This window comes from Urocitellus parryii, chromosome 8 (genome assembly GCF_045843805.1).
Source record: "Urocitellus parryii isolate mUroPar1 chromosome 8, mUroPar1.hap1, whole genome shotgun sequence".
In the NCBI taxonomy this organism is placed as follows: domain Eukaryota; kingdom Metazoa; phylum Chordata; class Mammalia; order Rodentia; family Sciuridae; genus Urocitellus; species Urocitellus parryii.
The window spans coordinates 26,592,473-26,617,944 of record NC_135538.1 but is presented as its reverse complement, the minus strand read 5'-3'; the positions used below and the strand labels follow the sequence as shown (position 1 = coordinate 26,617,944).

The following is a 25,472-nucleotide window of genomic DNA, read 5'->3' as shown; positions in this document are numbered from 1 at the left end:
CCTACTTCCTCAGCCTCCAGAGCCACTGGGATTACAGACATGCCCCACCACACCCAGCCTCTTTAAGGATTCTTTAAGGACTATTAAAATTCAACCAATTAACTTGGGAAAAGTTATTTTAATATTTTTTTGTTTTAATTGTTTTGACAATGGGTCAAAAATTGGCTTAAAATATTAAAGAGCTCCTCCTCCTTGAAGATATGGCGTAAGATTTTAAATTTAGTATACCATTGAGATATGAGCTTGGAAGGCCATTCACTTGCTTAGTGGATTTCACAAGGATGTTTAGTCGATTAACCAAGGAGAGTTAATATGCCCCTCCACACACACACCTAGTAAGTTCACACTGTTGCTAACCCCCTGTATAACCAGCCACCATATCCGGTGCCATGGAGTTAGGGAGACACCAACTCTCCCAGGAGGGGCTCTGAGAATACCAGTAGGGATGAGCAGAAGGAAGAAGGATGTAGCATTTGTAAGGGTGGACAGATGGGTGTGTAAATGAGAGAATGTGAGGCTTAAAAGCACCAAGTGTGTGTTTGGTGAATGATTGATGGGTACAGTTTATCCTAGCACCAAAGATGAAGCCTTGAGATACTGCCCTTGGCTTTCCCACGTATTCAAACTGGCCTGATACTTAGCTTTGACATTGAGGCTAAATTTAATGATTTGATGATGAGCATTTTATTGCTGTAGATGAAGGATACAGATTCTTCTATGTTTTGGACACATGGGCCTGTCCATTTTAATCAGAGTTTGCTACTCAGATGTAGGCAGTTCCCAATTGTCCTGACCCTTGGAGAAATGGGGATTATTGCATTGGCTGTTAGACATTAGGTGGTCAGGAGGGGAGAGCATAAATAATCTGAATGAGTAAAATTTTTTATTACATTGGTGAATGTCCAGGGATGCCTGTGCTTATTTCCACGTTGGGGATGCCTTTGCCTTTCAGGTTAGCCTTTGTTCTTTTGGGGGACAGGATGTGTTGCTAGGGAAACGGTGTAGGCTTTAGTGTCATATAGCTCTACATTTGAGTCTGGATGCACCCCATTTACCTGCTCTGTCATGGGTACAAGACTCTGGGAGCTTCCATGTCTTGGGCTGTGAAATTGACATTGCAATACCACACTGCCCCAGTGAGGATCAAATAAGATAACACAATGGGAAAATTTCTGGCTCACAGCTGCCTCTGATGGAAAGGCATATCCCCTCTCTTCCACTCCACGCCTCTTCCCCTAGAGCAGTGACCAGAGTGTTTCCAGTTTTTCCTAATTTTTAGCTTCAGTGTTACAAATCTTCCAGCAACACCTGATGCTTTCTGGTAGGTAGGCAGTCAACTGTCTCTGAGCTGGTTAGCTCATTGGTAACATGAAAAGAATCACCAATCATGTCGTGTTGTAAGGACTAAATTACATGAGATCATGTGTGAGTAGTTCAGATGCCTGCACAGAGTAGGCACTCAATGACTGGTGAGTACCAGCACCAAGTGGGTGTATCTCAGGACAGCCTTCTTCCTGAGCATCACAACCTCCTCTCACTTCTTTGCTGACGTCCTTTCTTCTGCACTCTCATTTGCACAGAGCTCCATCCTTTACCCTCTACCTTGTTTTTTCCCTTGGTAGTTTCATTTCCTTTCTAGGCTTCAGCTACCATTTTTGGATGGACAACTTCCAAATCTATCCTGAGCTCCTGACCAATGCATCCAGTTATTTACCCCTTATACTTGGATGCCCAAAGGAACGTAAACTCTAAATGTACAAAAATAGAGTCATTAATTGTCCCTCTTAACTTCCTCCAGTCCGTTCTTCCACGAGGTCATCTCTACCCTGTCACATGTTGTCTCCTCCTTTCCATTTTTGAATGCAGGCATCAAAATGTATCACACCTTCAGTGCTGCGTCCATCTAGCAGAATGGAGTCCTTCCTCCAGGCTTCCCTGCCTCTGGTTACTAACAATGACGACAACAACAAAACTCTAATAGCAAGATAATTGTGACATTATGTAAAAGTACTGGGGCAATCCTTTGTTGTGTATGTACCATGTGCTGAGTGTTAGTGCTACCTTAAGACCTGAGTGAGGTGGGGCCCTGCCCCGGGCCCATGTTGTGGGGTCACCATCCTCACTCTCCTGAAGGCCAAGGAAGTGTCCTTGTCTGTGCCCAGGAGACACCTGGTGGAGCAAGTGTGGTTAGAAAAGGGAGTGGGCCAGGGGCCTTCAGGAGTGCTATAAATATTAGTTATTTAACTAATATAGTTGCTTATCTAGTCTTTGCAACACTTCCTGAGGTAGGTAATATTTGTTCCATATTTTCAGGTGGAGAAAATCAGGACTGAACAGGTGAAATAGTTAGGGCATAGATTGTAAATGGCAGAGCCTGAATTTGAATTGGATTTCTTCCCAAATTTTTTTTCGGTCCTATTCTACTTTTCTGTTCATTCTCTACATTGTAGTCACAGGTACATTTTGTAAAAAATGCCAGAGATCACCTTATTCCCTTGATTAAAAATCTCCCATTAGCTCCTAATTGTTAACTGGCTCCCAGCCAGTCTCTCTGGGGTGACACACAAGACCCTTCACACTCTGGCTCATGTCTACCTTGTCAAACTTGGTTCTCGCCAAGCTTCCCACCATGACTTCCCCATCTGGTCACAGTAGGACGTGGGCTGTTCCACAGACCCACTCTGTACCTTTCACTTGCAATCTCAGCCAGGAATGTCCTTTTTCTCTTCTTCTCACGGCTGAGTGAATCTCATTCTGTCCCCTTTATCTCAAGGCCAAATGAATAACACCTTGTCGGTGAAGATACTTTCATTTTTCCAGGATCTGCCCCACCTTCATTCTACTTTTCTAGTTGGTTCTGTCTACCAACCACCCAAGTGCTCTTGACCTTGTTCTTGTGTTTGCAAGTTACATTTGCTGTCACCTTCCATAGGGTCCATGTGGACAGGAGCTGGGTGTCATATTCATTGTTATAGTCTAACATTACACTGCCCGGACAAATAGCAGGCAAAATAAATATTATTAAAGAATGAGCTATTTATTACTAAAAATCTTTCCACAGATGGATTTTTAGTCATTTAGGAATAGCATTTTGGTTTGGACAGTTGTGTTGATATAGTAACAGACAGGATTGGATTATAAGGCATTTTGATATAACTGGAAATTTTTATTTTTTTGGTCCTACTGCTGGAGATGGAACCCAGGGCCTAGGACATGATAAGCATGAATTCTATCACTGAGTCACACCCCAAACCTTGGCAATTTCAACTTCACAGAAAAATGTCCCTTTACATTTAGCCTACCATTTTGCTGTCATAATTTTTAATGCATAAGATACTCTAATAAATGTGTACATGTATTATTTGTGAGCCTTAGTAAGCTAGTTATGAATTGGACATGAAATCACATTTTTTTAAATCAAAGCAATTAGTATTATTCTTTGTTTTAAAGTTAAACCTGTCTTTGATTGCATAGACTTTTCTGAAAGATATGTAAGCCACAGAGTTACCGTTTTTCAAGAAGCAGCTCCACATTTTGTAGAAGGTTACCAACATGTGAAAAAAGATGGTTGTTTGTGTCCAGTTGATTTGCTTTTCTTTGCTAAGATTGCAGTATGAGAGTGAGAAGTCTTGCTGTTTGTTTCTGCTTGCACTCCATAGCAGGGGTACTGCCCTCCTGCTGGACATTCTGGGCAGAGCCTGACTCTCGCTTGCCAGCTGGAGTGTTTTCATCATGAACAATCATTAAGAAACAAAACGCATGTGGTTTCAGGATCCACGGGCCGGGCAAAGCAATTTGCATAGGTGTGTGCCATGCTGCTATGATTTTCCCAACCAAGCCCGCAGGCCTGCTTGTAGGAAAACATGTCATAGAAATGGAAGCAAGATTAAATTAAGCCTACTGACTTTAAATTATATATGTGACTAAGATAACTGTACTTTAGGATCATAAGCAAGCCCAGTTTGGGTAAGGAAGACTTTAGGGAAAAGAAAGAATTCAGTAAGTATTGGAAAGATGGTAAGGAAATTTCTCTAGAGGAAAGAGAGAGCGAAGATATTCCAGGAATGGGGACCCTTTTACAATGAAGTGGGAAGAGTGGTGAGCCAGGAGGAAGTTCAGGAGGGGTTAGGGGAGACTGAGGCCAGAATTGGAAACTCTGCGCTTGGGATTCCAGGCGGAGAGCCTTAAATGAGAGGTGCAGCTCGTGAATGCAGGATAGGGCTAACTTCCCTTTTCCCTCTCTTTCTTTTCTTTTCTTATTTCTTTTTTCTCCTGCTAAAACTTTTGGTTTTGTTTTGCTTTTTTGTTGTTGTTGTTTTGTTTTTTGGTTTTGGGTTTGTTTTGTTTTGTGGGGCACTAAGCCTTTTCTTTTTTATTAGAGCATTCTAATTATACATAGTAGTTAGATTCATTTTAACAAAATTATGCATGCGTGGAATTTGATTTTACTTCAATCCCTTTTTCCCCTCACTTCCCTTTGCTCTTCCCTCCTTCTATTCTCCTTCTATTCTTATTTTCCTTTTACTTATTAATTTATGTTTGATTTCTAAAAAAAAATAATAATTAGCCCTCTATGTGAATTCTGCATCTGTGGATCTAACCAATCTTTTTTTTTTAATATATATATTTTTTTAGTTGTCCATAGGCCTTTATTTAATTTATTTATTTATATGTAGTGCTGAGAATCAAACCCAGGGCCTCACACATGCTAGGCAAATGCTCCAGCACTGAGCCAAAACCCCAGCCCAAACTCAAAATATTTTAAAAAATTGCATCTGTACTTTACATGTACAACAGACTTTTTTCTCCTGTTATTATTCCCTAAGGGATGCAATTTTTATTGCCTATTATTCCATTCTACAAATGTACCATAATTTTTTTAACTTTATGAATAAAACGGAAATAAAATCTTTGTATAAAACTTTGCAGCCTCTCTATTTCCTTAGAGAATTGTCCTAGTTAAAAAAAAAAAACCTCATTTCAGAGCATATTAATGTTTTTAATTTTCCATGGTGCCACAGAAGTTGATTTCTCTGATGAATTGTTGTTGGGTGTGTTGATGGAGGGGAGTATCAAGTTACTGTGCATCACAGTGGGAAATGGGAAAGTTGTTGAGGATATGACTAGTTTGGAGCTAAGGTGAGGAAATGGAAGGATGGATGGAAAGAAAGGAATTTCTTGATCAAAGCTCTTTCCCCTGCTTGCTGTGTATAAGCAGCTTAACCCATCTTTGGAACACCACCGAGACTGACAAATGGTGAACATCATGGCTGCGTACTGGGGGAGTATGGCCTTGGGGCTCAGTGCACGCTCTGCCTCTTGTGCAGTAAATCTTCTTCCTCTCGATTCCCTCATCAATAAATGCTGATAATATTTGTTCCTTTTCATTGGATTGTTGGGAGAGTTATTAAATGGGATTATGTGACTAAGCCCTTAGCGTAACACCCACACACTGGAGGTTTTAATAAATGGCTCTACTATCACTACCTTCCCTTATACCAGGAATCCTTTGGTGGAAAGGGGCAGATTCTTGACCCAGAGGAAGAGGCCAATATGTGGCCAACACAAAGTGAATGTCCACTTGCTTTGAACTTTTTAATGCATTTGCTCCTCTTTACAAGCTCAGCCAACCTTTAAATGGTCTTACTGTTAATGCTTCTCAGGAATTTTACCTTTTGTTTGTTTGTTTTTAAAAGGTGAACTTATATTTGTCTCTATCTTGGACAGGAATGGTACCTGGTTTTCCTTTGTTCTATACTCAGTGCTAAATTCAGTGTCTGGCACTTCATATGTGCTCAATATTTGTAGAAAAATAAATTCTAGAACAACTTCTGTTAGGGTTAATACAGATGTCATATCACCTTATCCCTCTCAAGTTAAAAAAATTAGTTTTTTTCTCCATGATTATATAGAATGTATATCTTATGATAAAAATATCAATATTGATAATACTAGAATGCAGGTGAAAATACCAACCCTTAACCCATCATTAGTTTTTTAAAATGTGAACAGAAATTTATTTTTCCTTGCAAATTATCTTATTGACCTGTAGTGTTTTACATTTTTAAGTATTGTAAGAATATCAGATGAAAAAAAAGTTAAATCCATTGTCCTTTCATGACAATATAATAATATTTTGGTATTTATTCAGCAGGATTTTTTGCAGCTACTTGAAAAATAGATATATCAAATAGTAGAGACTAAAATCTAGTATTAAAAATTCTTCAGATGATTGATAAGCATTCTTCTTGCAGTTGTCCTTTTATTACAAAACCAAATCAATTAGAATAGTGAGAACTGTAATGTGAACAGAACTTTCCAGACAGATCAACAGGTCTATTTGTTATAAAAAATATGTGAACTGTTGATGTAAGTTTCAGAAAGAAGTGGAAGAAAATGAGTTTTTAAATAGTATTTTGTGTCTATAAAGGTGAATTCACTTACTTTTTTTGAGCTGAGCAGGAAAAGGGAATGCTGTGGTGGTTTTGTGAGAAGTCCAGTCTTAGTGGCTTTGAGAAAATATTTTCTTCAGATTATGCAAGTATACTCTAGAGTTATTATGTAAAGCTTATACATATATATTCTATTTGTATCAAAGAAATATATATATTAAATATATAAAAGATTCCTATCTAGAAAAACCCGCTGTCAACATTTAGCTAAGCTCCATCTGAGTAATACCCTAATGATTTCCATTGTTGTTATATCCTTTTGTACTCTTTGGATTTCTTTAAAGAATATTTCAGCCTTTTATAAGAAAATGGTAGATAATAAAAGTTTACTTCCTGAGCTACAATAGGAACCTAACCATATTATATTTTTAGGTTTCTCTTTACTAGATTGAATCACTTAAAATTGCCAATGTTCTAACTTACAAAAATGATGCTCAACTTAATAACTGCAATAGGTTGGCTGAGGAATCTTGAAAGCTTGCAGGAGAAAATGGATTTTAGGTTGTTCCCAGCTATATCCCTAAGGCCTAAAATAGTTCCTTGTAGGTGAATTAAATCTTTGTTTTGAAATATGAAACAAAAGGGTTGACTCTAATAAAAATAATTTCATGAAAATAGAAATAAAATGGAAATATTTCAACTGCACTCTAGATAAAATTAAAGAACAATTAGTTCCAATTGGCTCAATGGAATCAAATTTTTAAAAGCTTAAAGTTTATTAATGTTGGTACAAGCTGTTTACACCATCCATATTCGTAAACATGAATGATAGCATCCTGAGAGTCGCAATGGCAGCAGGGGTGAAAACCCTTCTGTTCTCAAACTGGGAAAGGTCATGAGGACTGGGAATAGGACAGTTGAGGCTTGACCCCATCACAGCGAAAATTTTTCCACTCGTCCAAATATCCTATAACTTCTCTTAATGCCACACTGTCAAATATAACACACATTGGTTCACGAATTTTCCCTCTAACTAAGATGATTTACATTACCTGTTTGATGCCTGTCTCTCTCCATTTCTGACCTGGCAGATGTTTATAGTAGTGTGACATACACCATCATTGATAGAGCCCTCTGTTGGCATAAGCATGTGATGTAGCCTTGAGGACACAAGTTTGATAAACGTAAGAGCTACATCTAGATCATGGCTTTGTCACTTACAGATATGTGACCTTGGGCAAGAAATCTAATTTCTCTTGGTTTCAGTTTTGTTGACAGTTAAACCTTGTCTTAGTCTGTTTCTGTTTATACAACAGAATGCCTGAGACTAGGTAATTTATAAAGCAATAAGGTGTATTTCATCTCATGTCTCTGGTAGTGGGGAAGTCCATAAGGACAAGTGGGCACCTGCAGATGGAAGGGCATGAGGTTGAACTTACTTTATCACTACCTTCTCTTACAGTAGCTCACTCAGTCCCTAGAGAGCAGAACTCACTCCTGAAAGATGGCATTAATCCATACAGGAAGGCCCCATCCCCATGATCCACAACACTTCTCACCAGGTCCCATCTCCCAATACCACTGCTTTGGAGACCAAACCTCAACATGAGTTTTGGTGAGAACAAAAAATGTTCAAACCACAGCAAATCTCTACCTTTAAAAGTTATAATCAGATAAAATGATAACTACAAATGTGTGTGACTGGGTACATTTTACGTATAAGCCACTGATGTCAACCAGAACCATAGTTATGCATTAACATCAGACAGTGATTAATAAATGACTTAGCTCATAGAATCCTAGAATTATAGAGTGTAAGCAGCCCTTGCAAACGTGTGATACCTTCCAGCTCCTTCCTACTCAATGCATCAAAAAAGAATCAGACAAACATTCAGAAATATCTTTGGTTTTACTTGCAGTTTTTGTTTGTGCTCATATTAATAGGTAATCACTGGTAAATCCTAATTCTTCCCCTTTTCTCCTATTTTAATTTTCCTTTGTCCTCTGCTATTTTCCAATCAAATAAAGATGGTCCGTGAACCGTGACAGTGAAGCTAAGGAAACAGGTTCAGTCTCCTTGACACGATGAGACACAGTGTCACAGGATAATGTCTTTCTCGTGAATATGCAGCCTGCTAATTATTCTTCTTTAAGAGATAAAGGCATGTCAGAACACGAAACCCAGGGCCACTGCCTTTATTTAATTAGGCAAGAGTGAATTTGCACATGCCTCTGCATAAAAAAATCACTAGATGTAATTGACTGTTGGTTTTCCGCGTGCCCTTTTCCCAATGAGGGAGCATCCAGAAAGATCAAAAGATGATTTATTCCTGTACAGTATGTGCAAGGGGGACTGGGGGCCTTGTTGCATCTTTATTATAAATCCCACCCTGAGACTCAATTAACAGGCCTGTTATTCTGCTTCATTAAAATCATTTTTAAGAAGTGAAGGCAGGAGGGTTTTTATGATATCACAGGGCAGATGAGGATATCAGTTATGCTCTCATGAGTTTTATTTACTTCTACATGTGTTACTTCCCAGTTGAAGTCCATATCTGAGGCTGATGACCCTACTTTGGGGGATGGGGAGGGATGAGAGGCCTTGGCTACTGAGGAGAGCCAGTCATTTCCCCTCCCCTCTGTGCACTCACAACAGGAATGCAGGAAGCTACCTTTCTGCCCAGGGCCCAATATAAAACCACTTCAAAGGCCATCTTAGCAGAGCCCAGACAGGCCAAGGAACACAGCCCTCCAGTCGCTACAGACCCTGCACTTTCCACCTTGTTGGGCAAGGTCCTTTCCCCTAAGGATGGGGGACTCTTCACTTGGGATCCATGTGGAATTGGTGTTTGGAGGCCCCTTAGTCCCCTGCCCTCCTCTAGAAAGAAGGTCTTTTGCCAGGTATTTTGGTGTCCATGATCTAAAGAAAGGTCAGATCAATTTATTTTAGATGGGCTCTGAAATTTTGAGGTTCAGAGGAACTTGGTTTGGGATGTCAGATAGATTTAGATTTGACTTGCCTCTAATGCATGTAATCTGTGTGACCTTGAGCAGCCTCCAAAACTTCTCTGAACTCACACTTTTTTCAAATGTGAAACAAGGGTAAGAATGAATGCTTTGGGGTTGTAGTGACAGGTAATACTAAACACAAAAAGTAATACATGCTAGTTTTCTCTTTCATTCCATGAACACAAATGAAAGCAGGTCCCTGTTCTATCTTAGTCTTTTCTAGATCTTCCTCATTACCCAATGTGATGCCTGGAACTCAGAAAGCACTCAAAAAGTTAGTTGAATGGATGGCCAATGGATGCAGTGCCTTTGTTTCATACCCGAACAAAACCCGTTTATAGTGATAATTCTTCAAAGCACTTGTTTTCTAAGAGAAATCTTGGAGCTCGAATTGGCTTTGCTAAACCCTCTCAGGACAGCTAACCCCATGTCCTGTGCGGAAGCTTTCTGCATACATGAAATGATTCGATCCGCTCATCCTATGCTGAAAATCATGATCTGTGTTGGGCTTGTTGCCTTTGTGAGGGCTGGACAGCCTGTAGGCTGAGTCTGGCCTTTGCCCATTTTCTAGTTCTTTTGGAACATAGCCATGGTGTTGCTTTATTTATTGTCCATGACTGCTTCTGTGCCTCAGCAGAGCTGAGTAGTTGGGTCAGAGACCATATGAATTACCCAGTCTAAACATATAGTCTAGAGCTATGACAGTCATTACCTGGCTTTTTACAGAAAAAAAATTGCCATCCCTGGGATGTGCTCTATGCACTCCTCACTCTAAGGAATGAGGGTTGATCTTAAGATTCCTTTTCTAGGGTTATGAAGGACTAAGACACACCAGCATTTTAAGTGTCTTGATGAGATTACACACCCTCTAAATGGTTTGGGTTTGACCCCAGGTCTGGATGATTCCACAGCCCATTGTCTTTCCACTGAACACAGATACCTTTCAACTTATCCAAAATCTAGTTGAACAAACTCCACCTGGCCTTCGTGATGACCATTCCTGGAATGGGGAGCAGCTCGGTGGCATCCCCTGAAGGCATGGTGCAAGTTGGCCTTCCTGGCATTTGTCAGCAACCTGGCCTCAGGTCAGCAACATCAATCACCTGATGACAAAGTGGAATGAGGGTCTCCAGGGCTACTAGTGCCGATGGCAGGATAATATGGATGTTCAGTTGTTCACGTACAAACCCCGGGCTGCTTTCCAAGGGTCAAGAGGTTGCATATTTCCAACCGGATCCTCTTGCTGCCAAATGTGGCATCCACTCTTGCTGGGTACCCTTGGTGATTAATATGTAAAACTTGTATATTTTTAGCCTCTAGCTACCTAATGGATTTCTCCTGCTCCAGGCTATTAAACTGTGAGAATTTAGGGCCTCCGGGCCTCCTCCTTGTTACTCTTCTGTCATTGGCAGATCTGACTCCAAATTAAGGGTGAAAGTTCTTTTACAGTGGATTAATCCTGTTATAAATATGATTTTTTTCCAAGGGTTTTCAGGTGAACCTCTATGCTGTTTCTGCTATGCCCATTATTCCTACTTCTCACTGAGCATTCACCCTCCCAGTTAACTTCTCCAGGCTAATACATTGGTTACGATAGAATAAGAGACCAATTTGGAAAAATCAGCTATTCCTTCTTTAACTGGACAGCAGCATTTGCCTTGTAACTGTGACAAGTTGACAGTACTAGCAGTGACAAAGTCATGGCCACCCAACTTGGAAGTAACAGAGTTGGGTGGTTTATCCATCTGTCAGAGGACGTGTCCAATGAAAAGTAGCTGTGGTGTTGACCAGTTTCATATAAAAGTGGACATTGTGACATTGGGCTGGGGAGGGGATGGGGAGAGGACTCGGGAGGGGAGTGTTCTTCGATGTGCTGTCAGGTCAGTCTTTGTGGCTGGCATCAGGGAGTGTCTGTCTCTCACTTCATCTGTTGGGAGCTACTGATGGAAGATTCCACAGAAAAGCAGCTGAGCAGCAGGGTGGACAGGGAGGAATCAGAGCTATAATTAACTTTCTGTCTCATTGTGTTCTGCAGCAGTGACCCTTATTTCTCCAAAGATGAAATCCCACAGTCTAACTCTGTGGCTCTCACACTCCCGAAAGTCAATGAATCTTTTAAGTTTCTGCTGAAAATATAAACAGGAAAAAAAAATGGGTCTGTAATAGTTTATTGTGGGTGGAAGGACTTGATAAACAGAAGTAACATTTCATTTGTTATGCCAGTGTAACTCCATGGGGAAATAAAGAGTTGATTAAAATTCTTAGTCTATTGTTTAATTATTTAGAGGGACTGCTTCTAAAAGATATTTTTGTATTTGCAGCACTTTTTGGTTTATTCCTAACATTTTAATCCCTTTCTTATTTTTTTAAGCTTTAATGTAGCCAAGTAGCTCTCCATGTTTTGGTGTTTATTCGGTTTTTTGCTTATCAAATGCTATTGATAGCTGAATGTATTTCTGTCATGGAAATGTGTTTATTATGAACCTGTCACAAAATTTATATCTACCTCTTGGTGGAGACTGCAGATAATATTTTTAAATGATTATACTGTTGAATACTTTGAGTTAGGGAGGAATTGACAAATTATCGTTGATGAGGCAGAGGGTTGGTGATGACGCAGATAGGAAAGGGTTATGAGCAAGTCACAGATATCTATATATGTGATGCTCCTAGGGCTGTTCACCTTGGGTGTAGCAGGTGAGCAATTCAATTGTCTGGGGAAGACAGAGAAAAGCATGTTCATGGATGGTGTATTGATTAATGTTCCATATGCTAATTAGTGGAAGTAATTCTATTCACTCTTCCTGTAGCCCTACTAAGAAGGCCAGCTGTAGATATGCTGTCCTTTCTACATAGCTTTTGTTTTTTCCCCCGGTATTTTAAAGTGCATGTGCATTTTCATTATTGGTTATACTTTTTGTGCATGTGTGTGGCAGTGTTTGGGGGCGGGGGTACATAAGGCTTATATCACTTGACTGCCATCTTTACTAAGCTCACATGTTGTCCTTATCTCTGTGTTTGCCAGGGAGAAGTGCCTGCTGCCTCTCCAGCTGGCTTTGGAATCCAAGAATGTGAAACTGGCCCAACATGCTTTGGCAGGGATGCAGGTATGGCTTTGACAGAATGCAGTGGAGCAACAGAAAATGACAGGCCACTTTGGCAAAGAAAGAGCAAATAGTTAACATTTTAAATACAGGTTGCTTAAAAATTTCTGTAAAAATTTGAAATAGCCCTGGAAAATAATTGGATTTTCTTCACCAGAATTTCTTAGTGCACAAAATTATTTGATTGAGTCTTTGTAGTCAAACATTGATTCATGGAAACCCAGCTAACCTACAAAGACCTGAAATAGTTTTTGTGTGGTCCAGCTTTTAGGAGACTAAGTAAGAGATCCCAAGAAAGAGGGACCCCAATTCATACCAACTCAAATCTCGCATACATTCAACATGTGGTTCTGTGTAATGAGAATTGATGGTAAACTGGAAAGATTTTGTTTTGTTCTTTATTCTACTGTTAGATTGGTGAATGAATTAATTCATCTTGTTTCTAGACTAAGACTAGGAAGAAAAAAGAAATTTGGTTTAATAAGAAAAGTCTGATGACTTGAACACATTTCTCCCTCTGAGCATTTGTGTTTTACACCAAACGTGATGTGAGAAGGTGATGACTCTGTAAACACACTGACTATTTAAAGTAGTTTGGTTTCTAGAGACAAAGGCAGTGACATCCAGGCCAGCAAGGATTCATGGCTATGTATTGGTGGCACTTGTCAATGTCTTTTCATGTCGGTAAGGACAATTTTGTAGTTAGCTTTCCAAGTTCACAGAGCCTCTTAATACGTCATAAGAGTTAATACATATGAAAGAGAGAACAGCTCTTTTTACTCCCAGTGGGTTGGAATTAGATGATGTATACTTTAACATGCAGCAGCAGTTGAGATTTTTGAATTGTCAATAAGATTATTAAAAACTTTTTGCTTTCCAGCAATGACTGGGCCATCTGTAAAAAAAATAATGAGTTTGTTTTACCTGCTGATTGTGTTCCCTTTTCTCTTGTATTTTATCAATTTGGGATTTTCCATTTTTAAATTTTTTTTTTTAACACTGGAACATTGTTAGCTGCAGTACCATGCTCTCATAGGCTTAACTTGTGTTAACTTCGATGACTTGATGACTTAGTGGGTTGAGAATCTTCCTGTTACTATCTGTGCCCTGCTCCCCACCACCTGGTAACTTTAGGCACATTTCAGAGCTTCCTAGTCTTTATCATTTTATATAAAAACAACGTTGTATATAAAATTTAACTCTGAGCTGCCCTAGGTATATGACATCATCCTTTTTAAAGAATTGAGTAGGAAGCCAGGGTGCTTGCTGTCCCCCTCTGCAGTGGCATGAAGGTAAAAGGGAGAGTCTTCACGCTGGATGGATCTGAACTCTGAAAGTTCCTTACAAGCAGTGACTCTAAGCTGCATCAGGAAAGAATAAATTAGACAGGGATAAATATAAAGTTCTATATTGGGGTTTCAAGAAATCCACCATGCCAGTTCAGAATCGGGGAGAACAGCTTAATTGCAACCTTGTGAGAATTAGGGGTTTCAGGGTGAGTCAGTGTGGAATATGCCGTGACTACCAGCTAAACTCTTTTGACCTGAGAATGTGACTCAAGTTATGAGTCACATTTAATATCAGGTCACTTAGAAGTACTGCAGTCACTCCTGGGGCCACATTCTGAGCAAGAGAGCACAGCGAGACTTTCTCATGTGGAGAACCCTTGAAGGAAGTTGAGGAAACAGCCTGGAGAAGAAAAGGCCTTGGGAAACTTGATGGCTGACTTCACATGTCCTAGACACTTAATTCACATGCCTCTGGGGAAAGATAAGGGAATAGGGTAGTAGGTTGTTGGGCTATACACAGCCAAAGGAAGCATTTGATGAAAAATGTAAGTTGTCCCAAAGTAGCAGAGGGCTGTCCTAGGAGCAGGACTCCTGGGAGTCCTCATTGCAAAACTCCCTTCTCATTTAAGTTTTATGAGAACATTTTCTAACAGGATACATACTAAGATTTGTGCATCCTAGAGTAACTCCTGGACAAATGACAGCTTGCATTAGGGAATAAAAATTTAAATATCAGACAGATGAACTTGTGGCATATGAAACCTTTTCCTTTTGCAACAGAGCTACATTGAGAAAGGGTATATATGTGAAAGACTACTGTGTGGCACTAGGTTGCCATGGCCAGGTTCATCCTTTATCCCCACCACCAGATAACCTAGATGGCCCGCACATTAGCATTTCACTTGCTGACATTTAGAGTGAATTATCTAGTGTCAGGAAAAAGTCTTTGCCAAAAACCATTTATCCCAGGTTGGATGCATTTCTCTTTTTAATGGCATGTAGCATTTCTTTCCTTCCTAATGGCCTTCAGCTTCTCACCTCCTGAGTAAGAAAATCGATCATCGATACATAATAAGATACAACAGAATAGGCTGTCCCCTGCTGCCTTATCTGTGATCACTACCGTGTGCCTCTTTACAGAAGCTGCTGTCAGAAGAGAGGTTTGTATCCATGGAAACAGACTCTGATGAGAAGCAGCTGCTCAATCAGATCCTGAATGCCGTGAAAGTGACGCCTACGCTTAATGAAGACCTGCAGGTGGAAGTGATGAAGGTTGGTTTGACGTGGCCACCAGTGTGCGTCACTGGGACAGGAACACATTCTGACCCAGCACTTGTTGCTACCTTGGAACTGCCTCCGCTTTGTGGTCATTTTGCATTTGGAATAGATGGTTATTATCCCTGCGTGTGGTCCTCCCAAATTACCTTGACTGTCGAATGGCAAAAAGGTGCAATTTCAACAAATCTGTAAGATATTTGACCTGATCCTGCATATCAAATGCAGTTTGGAGGTGTGTCATTTTTTAAGAGAATATACGTGAGCAGTTACTTTCAGCTTGAGGTCAGTCTAATTCTGGGTATTCTGCCTGCCTGTGTATGTCACAACAAAGCAAAGACTTAATCCAAGATGTGACATGTGCTGAGATTGTAGCAATGGCTGGTTAGGGGGCCGAAGACCATCCTTCTGTGGAATATCAGAATCACATCATTTTTTTTCCCTCAACAATGTCAATCTTATCTCCTTCATTTCAATTACCAGTTCCATTTTAGGAATGGCAAGAGTCCCTCTCCTCTCCCCTAACTTTCCCTTGAAAATCACCAGGACTGGGACTCCCTCACTGCTGATGGAAGTGGGTCATGTTCTGAGTAAATGCTGAGTTTGGCAGAAAAAGATGGAATGTGCCCCAGTACAGCACCTTGGTCACAGTAACACAGCAGGAAGAAGGTTTTTCAAACTGTCATCTGTCCTCTTCCTCCCTAGAGAAACAGTACAGAGGAATATTCGAGAATAGTTGATATCATATAGTGGTCTATTTATTCCTGGAAATACACTGATGGATTTTGTCTTAGATAAAAGCCTTTGCTTCTTTGGATTTCAGTTTCCATTCAGAAGTGAAAAAGTTGAATTCTGTCACTTTTTTTTTTTCCTGAAGGCCTATGCTTACCCCTAATGCAGTTGGAAGGTAGTTTGGGGTGGTGATGGAGGGCTCAGACTCTGAAGGTGGCCGGTCTGGTTTGAACCCTCTTTCCTCCATTCTTAGCAGGTCGTCCTTGGCAAATTTCTTAACTTTGTGTCTTGATTTCTTCACCCATAAAATGGGGGGAAATAGGAGCACCTACACAATAGGGCTGTTTTGAGGATGAAATGAGATGACATTCATAAAGACCTCAGCACAGTGTCTGGCACAAAGCAAGCGCTTTGGAAGTGTTTCAGCTGATACCAATGTGGCCTGATGCTTCTGAGTCAGAGTCTCCGTGAGTTGGACTAGGAATATGCAGTTGTATATCTGGAGTCCTGAGTGAGTCTTCGATACACTGACTCCCTGAGCAAGCTGGTTTTTAAGATCTCACCTACCTTTCACTCTCCTTTGATGCTGAAATGTACAGTTCCGCCTTGTGCTTTGCTGTAGGCCTCTGTGCCATGCACTCACAGAAAACCTCGAATAACCACCTCCAACTGTGGTTTCCTCATCCGATTGCTTCCTCACAGATTCTATATTATTCTGGAAATTCTCCTAGGAATGATTTTTGTTTGTTTGTGTGTAGAATACAGAAATTTATATTGAAAATGACAAAGTGTGGGTTGTTTAGGAGCTACAAAGAGTTAGGATGTTTGATGACTCTGTCAACAGTAACACCTGTGCTGAGACTTGAGCTTTGTCTGTAACTCCTGCCCCGAAGTGCCTTCAGTTTGCCTTGCTGAGGGCGAGAGGTGACACATGTTAACTCCACTGGAAATTGTGGGAAGCCCATTTTAATGGTCTTCCTAATGACCGCCTAATAGACCCTGGTGCTTACAGTTGATGCATGGAAGGAAAATCAGACATTGTCAGAAAAAAAGAAAGAAAAACAATAATGTGGACCATCATTCTTTACAATTAGATTTGCCAAGCCCAGTTCAAAGGCCCTTAAAATGATAAGGGTCTTTACTATGTGCTATTAGTTTAACTATTTAAATATTGGAACTGGGAAAAAAATAATTTACAACAAACCTAGACTTAAGCTATGTTTGGTAGTGTATTTTTAAATTTTGAACAAAAATTTAGTTAATGGTGAAGTAAGTATATTTTGGATAATATTAGCATGAAATAAAATTTTGGAGAAAGTCATTTATCTGTGATAGGTTACAGGGGAAGGCTTCCTCATCATTTTTTATATCTCAGACTTAAAATACTCATTTATGTGTAAATATTGACCCAAATTATAGACTCTCTGGCTTAGAATAAAAAATTTTATCTCCTTACTCTCTGCACAAGGAATTCTATATTTATAGTGATCTATCTCCAGAGACTCACACCCCTTTATCTTGTAGTTCTGCGATCCTGGTAATGATCCAAGTAAAGACTCTTAAGTAAGTTCTTGTTTTATTAATACCATGTCTACATCAAAAATGTTCTTACTACCTATTCTATTATATTAAAAAGAGGAGAGGGAATTAGAAAAAAATGGATCCCCATCACATAGGAAGGGTATGTTCTTTTAGTCTTGGTATTCACATAACTTATTCTGGTGATAAATTATTTAAAATTTCCTGTATAAATCCTCCAGTCATTTTATATGACTATTTTTTAGGCACAGAAAATCTTTTAAAATAAGATATGGTTGACATTTTCAAATATTAGTCTGGGAAAACAGTTCAGGAGGGATAAAGTCGAATTATGCATTTTCTATTTATGTATGTCTGACCACAGCTATGGTACATTTTTATAACAGATCCTAAGTGTTATTTTTAAAAATCTATATTGTGTATCTTATTTATATATTGCTATCTTCTAGTGTTTGTAAACATGAGAAATCCAAACAGGTCACATTCTTGTGAGCATATTGTAATTGTATCAATTCCTACAGAGAAATGGTTTCCTCTTTTAGAGATTTCTCCAAGATGAAACAGAAACTAGCTAACAGTGAAACCCAAGATTCTAGCAGCAGTGCTCTCATTTAGAAAGAAGGTCCCGGACTTTTAATCAGAGGGTTAAAAAACAAATCAGTGACACTTGCTTCTAACAAATTTAGCAGGAATGAGGTTTGAGCGCATGGTCTAGAAACTATTTGACATGTTTTACCAATAAACAGGAGGTGGGGAGAAAGGCAATTTTTGGTTTATCCAAATGGCTATGGAATCCAGATAAAAATTTTATAGCTTGAGCAAATAATGTGTCAGAACTGTAGAAAAACAGAAGATTTGTCTGAAGATAGATTACCTATGAAATGGATTCATAGATGGCATGAAATATTTAATATTTAGGTCAGATACTTGTCTGATTTGGTGACATTTCCCCTGCTATGTGCCATTTCCTTAAGGCCATGGAGACTTTATGGGAGCCATGGACATAATGGCATCTCTGACTGGAGTAATTAGGACTTGCTTTCCTTCTTCCTAATGGGTAACCTTTTGTGAGGTTATTAACTGATACAGCCGGCTGAGTCTTCAAAACTGAGAGGAATTATGGCTGACCTTCTTCCTCTGTCAGCACGTGAGAGGGCTAAGCATCCTATCTCGGGAAGGCAGGCTTGCTTTGGTGATAAGGAAGGATATGACACTGGATCCTGGGGAAGCATTTGGTGAGCGTTCTATTATGGGATATCTTATTTTATGTACATCTTTAGATAATAGAAGTGGATGTTGGTGGAGTGTGTTATAATTTTCAAAGGAGAAATGACAGGGGCTGATTATTTAACATTTATATGTGTCAGACACTCTAGCAAGTACTTTATATTCACACCAAGGTCACATAGCTAGTGAAATGACAAGGACAGTATTTGAACCATGATTCAGCCCAAGAGAAAACCTGTGCTCTTAAACAGTGGGTTCCCTTGCCTGTTAAGACTGTCTTGAAAGACCTGTTCTGAGGTAGACATTACTATTCCTGTTGTATATAGATGGTCAATCGGAAAATGTAAGTGGTAGGCTAATGAGGGGCAAAGCTAGGTGGCTCAGAGTGCTGTGTTTTTTCTATGTCCTTCCAGGATAAAAATATCCCCTAATTCTATGAGCAAGATTAAACATGAAGTAAGAAGCAAATAGTCTCTGTCCCACAAAATCAGCTAATGGCTCTGGGTATGTGCCATAGAATTGGGAAAAGGGAAAGATGATGTCATCTGCTATTGAGGGCTTTTGTTGTTGTTCTTTTTAGATATACATGACAGTAAAGTGCATTTTGACATACTATACATACATGGGGTATAACTTCCCATCCTTTATTCATATATGAATACAGGAAAGTGAGGTCTGATTCATTCTACTGCCCTTCCTATTCCCTGTTGAGGTTTGGTTTTGTTTTGTTTTTAATGTGACAAGACTCTAGCAAACATCTCCAGAAATACAAAGGAGAAAGAATTGTGGATAAGGAATTTACTATCCAGGTGTGACTGGCAGTCCTCAACCTCAGGGTGTCCACTTGGAACTCTGGTGTTGCAAATTGTAGAGCAGAGTGCTTCCAAACTGTGCACCAGCACTGCCAATCTTTGGTCTTGGAGTAAGGAGGAGGCCACATGGAAGGATCATTTGTATTTTCTATTTTATTTTGTTCTTTGTAGCAGTGGGTATTGAACCCAAGGACTTGTGCATGCTGGGCAGGCACTCTATAACTGAACTCTAACCCCCTCCCCAGAAGGACCATTTTAAGTCTCTTTTCAGTAATGTTCTAATGGAAGTCTTACACTGGGAAATTTATCCAAATGGTTAGTTTTAGTGTTCTTAACTCTGGCCTTAAGGAAAGAATGATCATTAGTGAAGTTTGAGGGTGAAATGGCTAATTTGTCTTGCCTTCTCCTATAAGAGAAATGAAATCCCTCTTAGCCTAAAGCTGCTGAGACACTTTAGAAGATTTGCAGCAGTCTCTACCATTAAGGAAAAATCCATTGTTTGATGAAAAACATATAACTCCTTAATGCACCATTGTTGGAGGTCAACTGAACAACGTACAAACCTATTATTTGTGCAGTAAATGCAGTGATGTATCCAAATATGTGGCTTCCCTAAGTCATTTGTTCTTAGACAGCTCTCCTCCTTCCTGCTGCTGAGGCTGAATGAGATAATCATTTTCTGCTTTGCACACATATTGAAATAGTTCTTACTAAGTTGTTCTCCCTTTAAATTACTGCCTAAAGTAGGTGAAAAGATGTACAAAAAAGCGAGAAACAAACATTAAAAATTATTTTCTTTAAATGATCTATACATTATTTTCTAGGTAAGATTTTCATGTTATTTACTTTTTTTTTAAGCACCACTGTTGCTAGGTTTTTACCATTTGAACACATTTAGGAGTCACTCTATTAACTGTTTTAAAGCTCTCCTGCAGGGTGTGGTGAGATCCTAGCAGCTTAGGAGGCTGAGGCAGGAAGATAGCAAGTTAAAAGTTAGCCTCAGCAATTTAGCAAGACCCTAAGCAACTTAGTAAGACCCTGTCTCGAAATTTTTTAAAAAGTGGGTTGGGAATGTAGTTCAGTGGTTAAGGACTGCTGGGTTCAATCCCTGGTACCAGAAAACCAAACAAAACAAAAACAAAAAAATTTCTCCCCACGATCATGAGTTAATGAAGCATGAATGCAGAGGTATTTACTGTGAATGTTCTAGAGTTCCTAGAGTGGAAAGATCCTTTCTTCAATCATTTATGCAGCAAATATTTGATAGCTTCATGTGTGCCAGGCACTGTGCTGGACATAGATGATCCTGTAGTGAGGAAAACGAGAACCAAAACCAAACAAAAATGAAAGCTTTCTTTGGAGACTAGTGATGAAGACAGAAATCAGTGAAATATGTGAATATACCTTAACTATAATAAATGCAATGTCAAAATAATCTAGAGACTAGAAGAGTATTTTTGATAGGGTCTGTTGGAGAGTAGTTTTAAGAGTAGGACAGAGGAGGCTATTCTGAAGAAGCGATTCTTAAAGTGAAAAAGATCTAAAGCACAAGTCAGAAGCAAAGAGGCAAGGAGGGCGATAGTTAGAGGGAGAGAGGATTGCAGTATTAGGATTCATCTTAGCAGAAACAAGGCAGAGTTTTATCTTTCTTTCATATCAATCTAGGTCAGTACTAGCTAAACCACATTATTAGACTTTCATTTCTTGGCTATTTTTCTTCCACCTGATAGTCCACAGTGGCTTCACATACTCAGCCAACACATCTGCCTTCTAGGCAACCAATAGAAGGAAGGGGAAAGGGGAGGACATTTTTACTTATCTTCAATTGGCAGAACTTGGTCACATGGCAAACTCAGTTGCAGGGAAGTCTGGGAAATGTAGTCTTTACTTTGGGCAGCCATGTGCCCAGATTTCTCTTCCTGAAACAGGAGGCAACAGTGTTGAAAGACAACTGGCAATCTGCCGTGGCACTTATCACATGAGAATCATAGTCTGGCTTATTTCCCCCCAGCCAGAGGCAGCTGGCACATTATCCCTTCTGCCTCCTCCTGCTCTGTTCTCATTGTACTTTTCTCAGAGGGAAACAATGAAGTTGTGTTCAGGTGGTTATGAGGTTAGCCCAGGCCTAATAGACTCCCTTGCAGTGGCCCATTCAAGGAAACCACACATGGTTATTCCTAAACCACAACTAGTTATTCCTAAACTTTTAACTCGGGCATGACTGGAAAATGTCAGTAGTTAGTAAGTAAAAACTAATGATATACTATTACTGCTGTTTTTCTCCCTTTGGTGCCTAGCAGAGTAGTTGGCACATGGTGTACTAATTACTTGCTAATTTAGTTATTGACTAATGGAGAGGAGAAGGGAACACATGGTAGTTTTTAGTGGCCCACCAGGGAAAACAACAAACAAAAGAAAATAAATCATGATTACAGATAATAACCTATGTGAGTTCAGAAATGAGAAAGATCAATACAGATTTTATTTTAGAATTGAAATAACCTCCTATATCCTTTTTGTAAGTAAATTGAAGTTGAGGCAGTTTAATTTGAGAACAGGCTTAAAAATCTCTGGAGCAGAATTGCTTTTACAGCCGCTTAGATTTTTCTGGAAAGGCTTTGTAGAGGATTGGGAATTGATCTGGCCTTCAAATATGCAGATTTGGATGAGAAGATAACTTTCCAGGCTTAAGGGTCTGAACTAGTGACAAGGCCAGGGCAAGCTTTACAGCTTCTGAAGAATGACAAAACATACTGAGAGAATAGAAATCTCCCCCAGTTGATAAGTATTCGTTGAGGAATTTCATAGGGCCAGAAGGTCTGCCAGAGCGGGAGAGGCCACAGTGTGCCTGTCCTGTGAAACAGTCCCTGAACTCCATCACCTTTTTAGATTTCTTGTTACTTTTTCCTCTTTTCAAAATGTTTGGTAGCAGAGTGGTAGGAGCACAGCTTCTGCATCTAGAAGGCCTGGTGGTCTTGGGAACTTACTCTCTTTGTTGTAGCCTGAATGTTCTGATCTGCAAAATGTGAATAATATTGATGCATACCTCTTGGGGTTGCCGTGAGTCTTAAAGGAGCTAAAAATAAAAGAAGTGCTTAGAACTGTGCATGGTACAGGGTCATTACTAGCTTTCATTTTGGTTCTAGTTAATAGAAAATAGTATGTGTAGCTTAATGAGAAAATGAACACCTCTGAACTCACTCAAATTATGAACAAGAACATTTGAGATATCATGAGTTTCTTTTAAATCTCTCTCTCTTTTTTTCATTTATAGATTCTCTCTGTATAACTTAAGCTAGGATAAATGCTGTCTTTAGTAACAGAAGAGTGTATCATCATATATATTGCTGGTTTCTAAAGAAGGATCTCATATTTAATACTGTTGAATTACAGTTCTCTATCTTAAAAGAAGAATTTTTTTTAATTATTACATATCAGTTATCCACTTAGCTATATTTAAGGCCCTAACCATTAGCTCTGATCCCACAGTCTATAGAAAGTACCTTACTATTTAGCTGAATTCATAAGTTATCTTCTTCCTAATAGATGGAGTTTATGATTTGGATATTTTAGAAACCCATTATAATTGTTAAATGTTTTACATATAGAGAATCAAGTTGACTCTAGCTCTTTAAAAACTCTGTCTTTACAAACTTGATTGATCATGTCAATAAGCATCAATTCTAAAATCACCAAGAACTGCATGGTTATATGGATAGAGATTATTTGAGATGACACTCCCATTCTGGAAGGGAAAAGAAGAGGGAAGATTATGCATATTAATGCAATTTGATTTCTTAAAAGTCTGAGATATTCCATGTAAAGGAGCTTGTTATAGGTTAAATTAGGGGGAAGAAAATCCAACTCATTGAACTTTTTTTTTTTTTTTACTTTATTTTCATTAACTTGATTACTGCTAGTCAGCTTTCCATTGCTGTGACAAAATGCCTGAGAAAATCCACTTATAAAAAGAAGAGATTTATTTTGACCCTCAGTTTCAGAGGTTTCAGTCCATGATCAGCCAGATCTGTCACTTTTGGGCATGTGATGAGGCAGAGCATCATGGTGGGAGCCTGTGGTAGAACAAAACTGTCACTCCATGGCTGCTGAGAAATAGGAAAAGGTCATGTCCTCAATATTCTTTTTTTTTTTTCAAGGACAGGTCACCAGTGATTTAAGTTTCTTGCAACTAGGCCCCACCTCCTAATGTTTCTACCATCTCCCAGTAATGCCTAAGACTGGTGACCAAGCCTTCAACTCAAGAGCCTTTTGGGTGCATTTAAGATTCAAGCCCTAATGCTCAGTAGATATATTTTTGTTATCAACAGTGTATCATAAACTATGTGAAGGGTTAAAATCAAAACATTCAAAGACAAGGGTTTATAATTTAATAGGAAAGAGACAAAGAGGTGCACAATTACCATACTTCAACTTTCATATCTGCGATTCAACCAGTTGAACATGTTCAGAAAAAAACTGCATCTATGCTGAACATGAACATATTTTTTTCTTGTCATTGTTCCCCAAACAACTATTTATATAGCTACATTGTATTAGGCATTGTAAGTCATCTAGAAATTATTTAAAGTATTTGAGAGGACATGGATAGATCATGTGCAAATACTATACCATCTTATATAGGGGATTTGAGCATCCGGTGATTTTGATATCTGTTTGAGGTCCTGGAACTAATCCCCTTGGATACCAAGGGACAATTATATTAATTTGTGATGTTTAGAGACTGAAGGATTGAAATGTGAGGGCACATTTACTTAATAAATGGATTTTCCAGGCCTCTAGTTAGGTGTAAGAGCTATGACTGCTTGTTAAGGGAGAAGTGAGAAGAGAAAAGAATAGGATTAGAGACAGTTTGTTCATTTGTCCAAGTGAATTAGATAAGTTCATTTTAATTAATACTTAAATAATTTTCCATGATCAGATCATCCCTGGTATGTATGTCCTAGAATTAAGTGCTAAGGGCTTATCTGATGAATATCAGCCACTCATTACTAGTACAACAGGTAAAGCTAGAAATGAATCTGAGACAGGACCATAAACCAGTGAGTAATTTTAAATGTTTTCCAAACTGGGCATTCAGAAATTCTAGCATAATCTTCTACTGACTAGAAAAATATCAAGTAGCCTTTTGCTAGAATTTAGGCAGCCTGAGTCAGAAAGTGGTTTGTCTAATAACCTGTCACCTTGGCTAGAGGCGAATCAATTAAGTCATCAGTGATAGAAATTTTATGAGATGAAACCTAGTTTGAGTCAAAATGAAGACTGGAGTTGTAGCTAACCACCTGTTGCTAGCTGCCATTCGAGATCTCTGGACAGTGAAGGATTAATGAATGGCTCACCTGCCTCCCTTCTGGAAGGCCTGGATTCTAGCTCTACAGAGTCATATTGCAGAGGTTCTCAGCTTTATCCACAGAGTATGGGGAAGATGGTCTAAAACAGTGGTGGTCACAATTGGTGAGAAGAAAGATATGCTACTATCATCTTTTGGAGAGAAGCCAGAGATGATGCTAAATGTTCTACAGTGTACAGGACAGTCGCCCCATAGGAAGGATCACTTACAATTCATTTCTGAATTGTCAAAATGTCAACAGCACTGGGGTTGAGAAACTTTGATCAAAATAAGAAAACGTGTTTATCGTTGGCATCTACATTTTAAGTCTAAATAAGGAAATATCCTCTGAAATTCTATATGTGCTATGGAACTCCCTCATTCCTTCACTCTAAGGACAGACATTGTGCTACTTACTCTGCTGTGTTCAGAAGACTGTAGCTACTTTGTCATTTGTGCAGGGACCATAGAGAAAGAACCTCTGTTTCTACCTTGGGGTGGAGGTACACTTTTAACCATTCAGGTTCCAGAAGGCTGGGAGTGCAGAAGTTGGCATGCCCTGCATACTGTAGAAAGGCATGTGGGGTCTCATATTCCCATGAATTTTCTGTCTTTGTCTTTGCCAACTTAGAGTAAAAAAAGAACTCGAGTGTTTCTAAAGAGAAGGAATTATGCAATGATTTTTAATTTTATAAAGTTTCAAGCCAATGTGCATGAGAGGCCAGAAGGAAATATATGTTAAGTAA

General features: G+C 39.2%; 1 protein-coding gene across 1 annotated transcript in view; it reads left to right on the top strand.

Moving 5' to 3' along the window:
* Arfgef3 (ARFGEF family member 3) overlaps positions 1–25,472 on the top strand; it is a 152,557-nt gene that overhangs the window by 25,621 nt on the left and 101,464 nt on the right. Inside the window, exons 3-4 of the mRNA XM_026391876.2 lie at positions 12,427–12,508; positions 14,935–15,066. Coding sequence (XP_026247661.2) covers positions 12,427–12,508; positions 14,935–15,066 — 214 coding nt within the window. The remainder of the gene's footprint in view (positions 1–12,426; positions 12,509–14,934; positions 15,067–25,472) is intronic.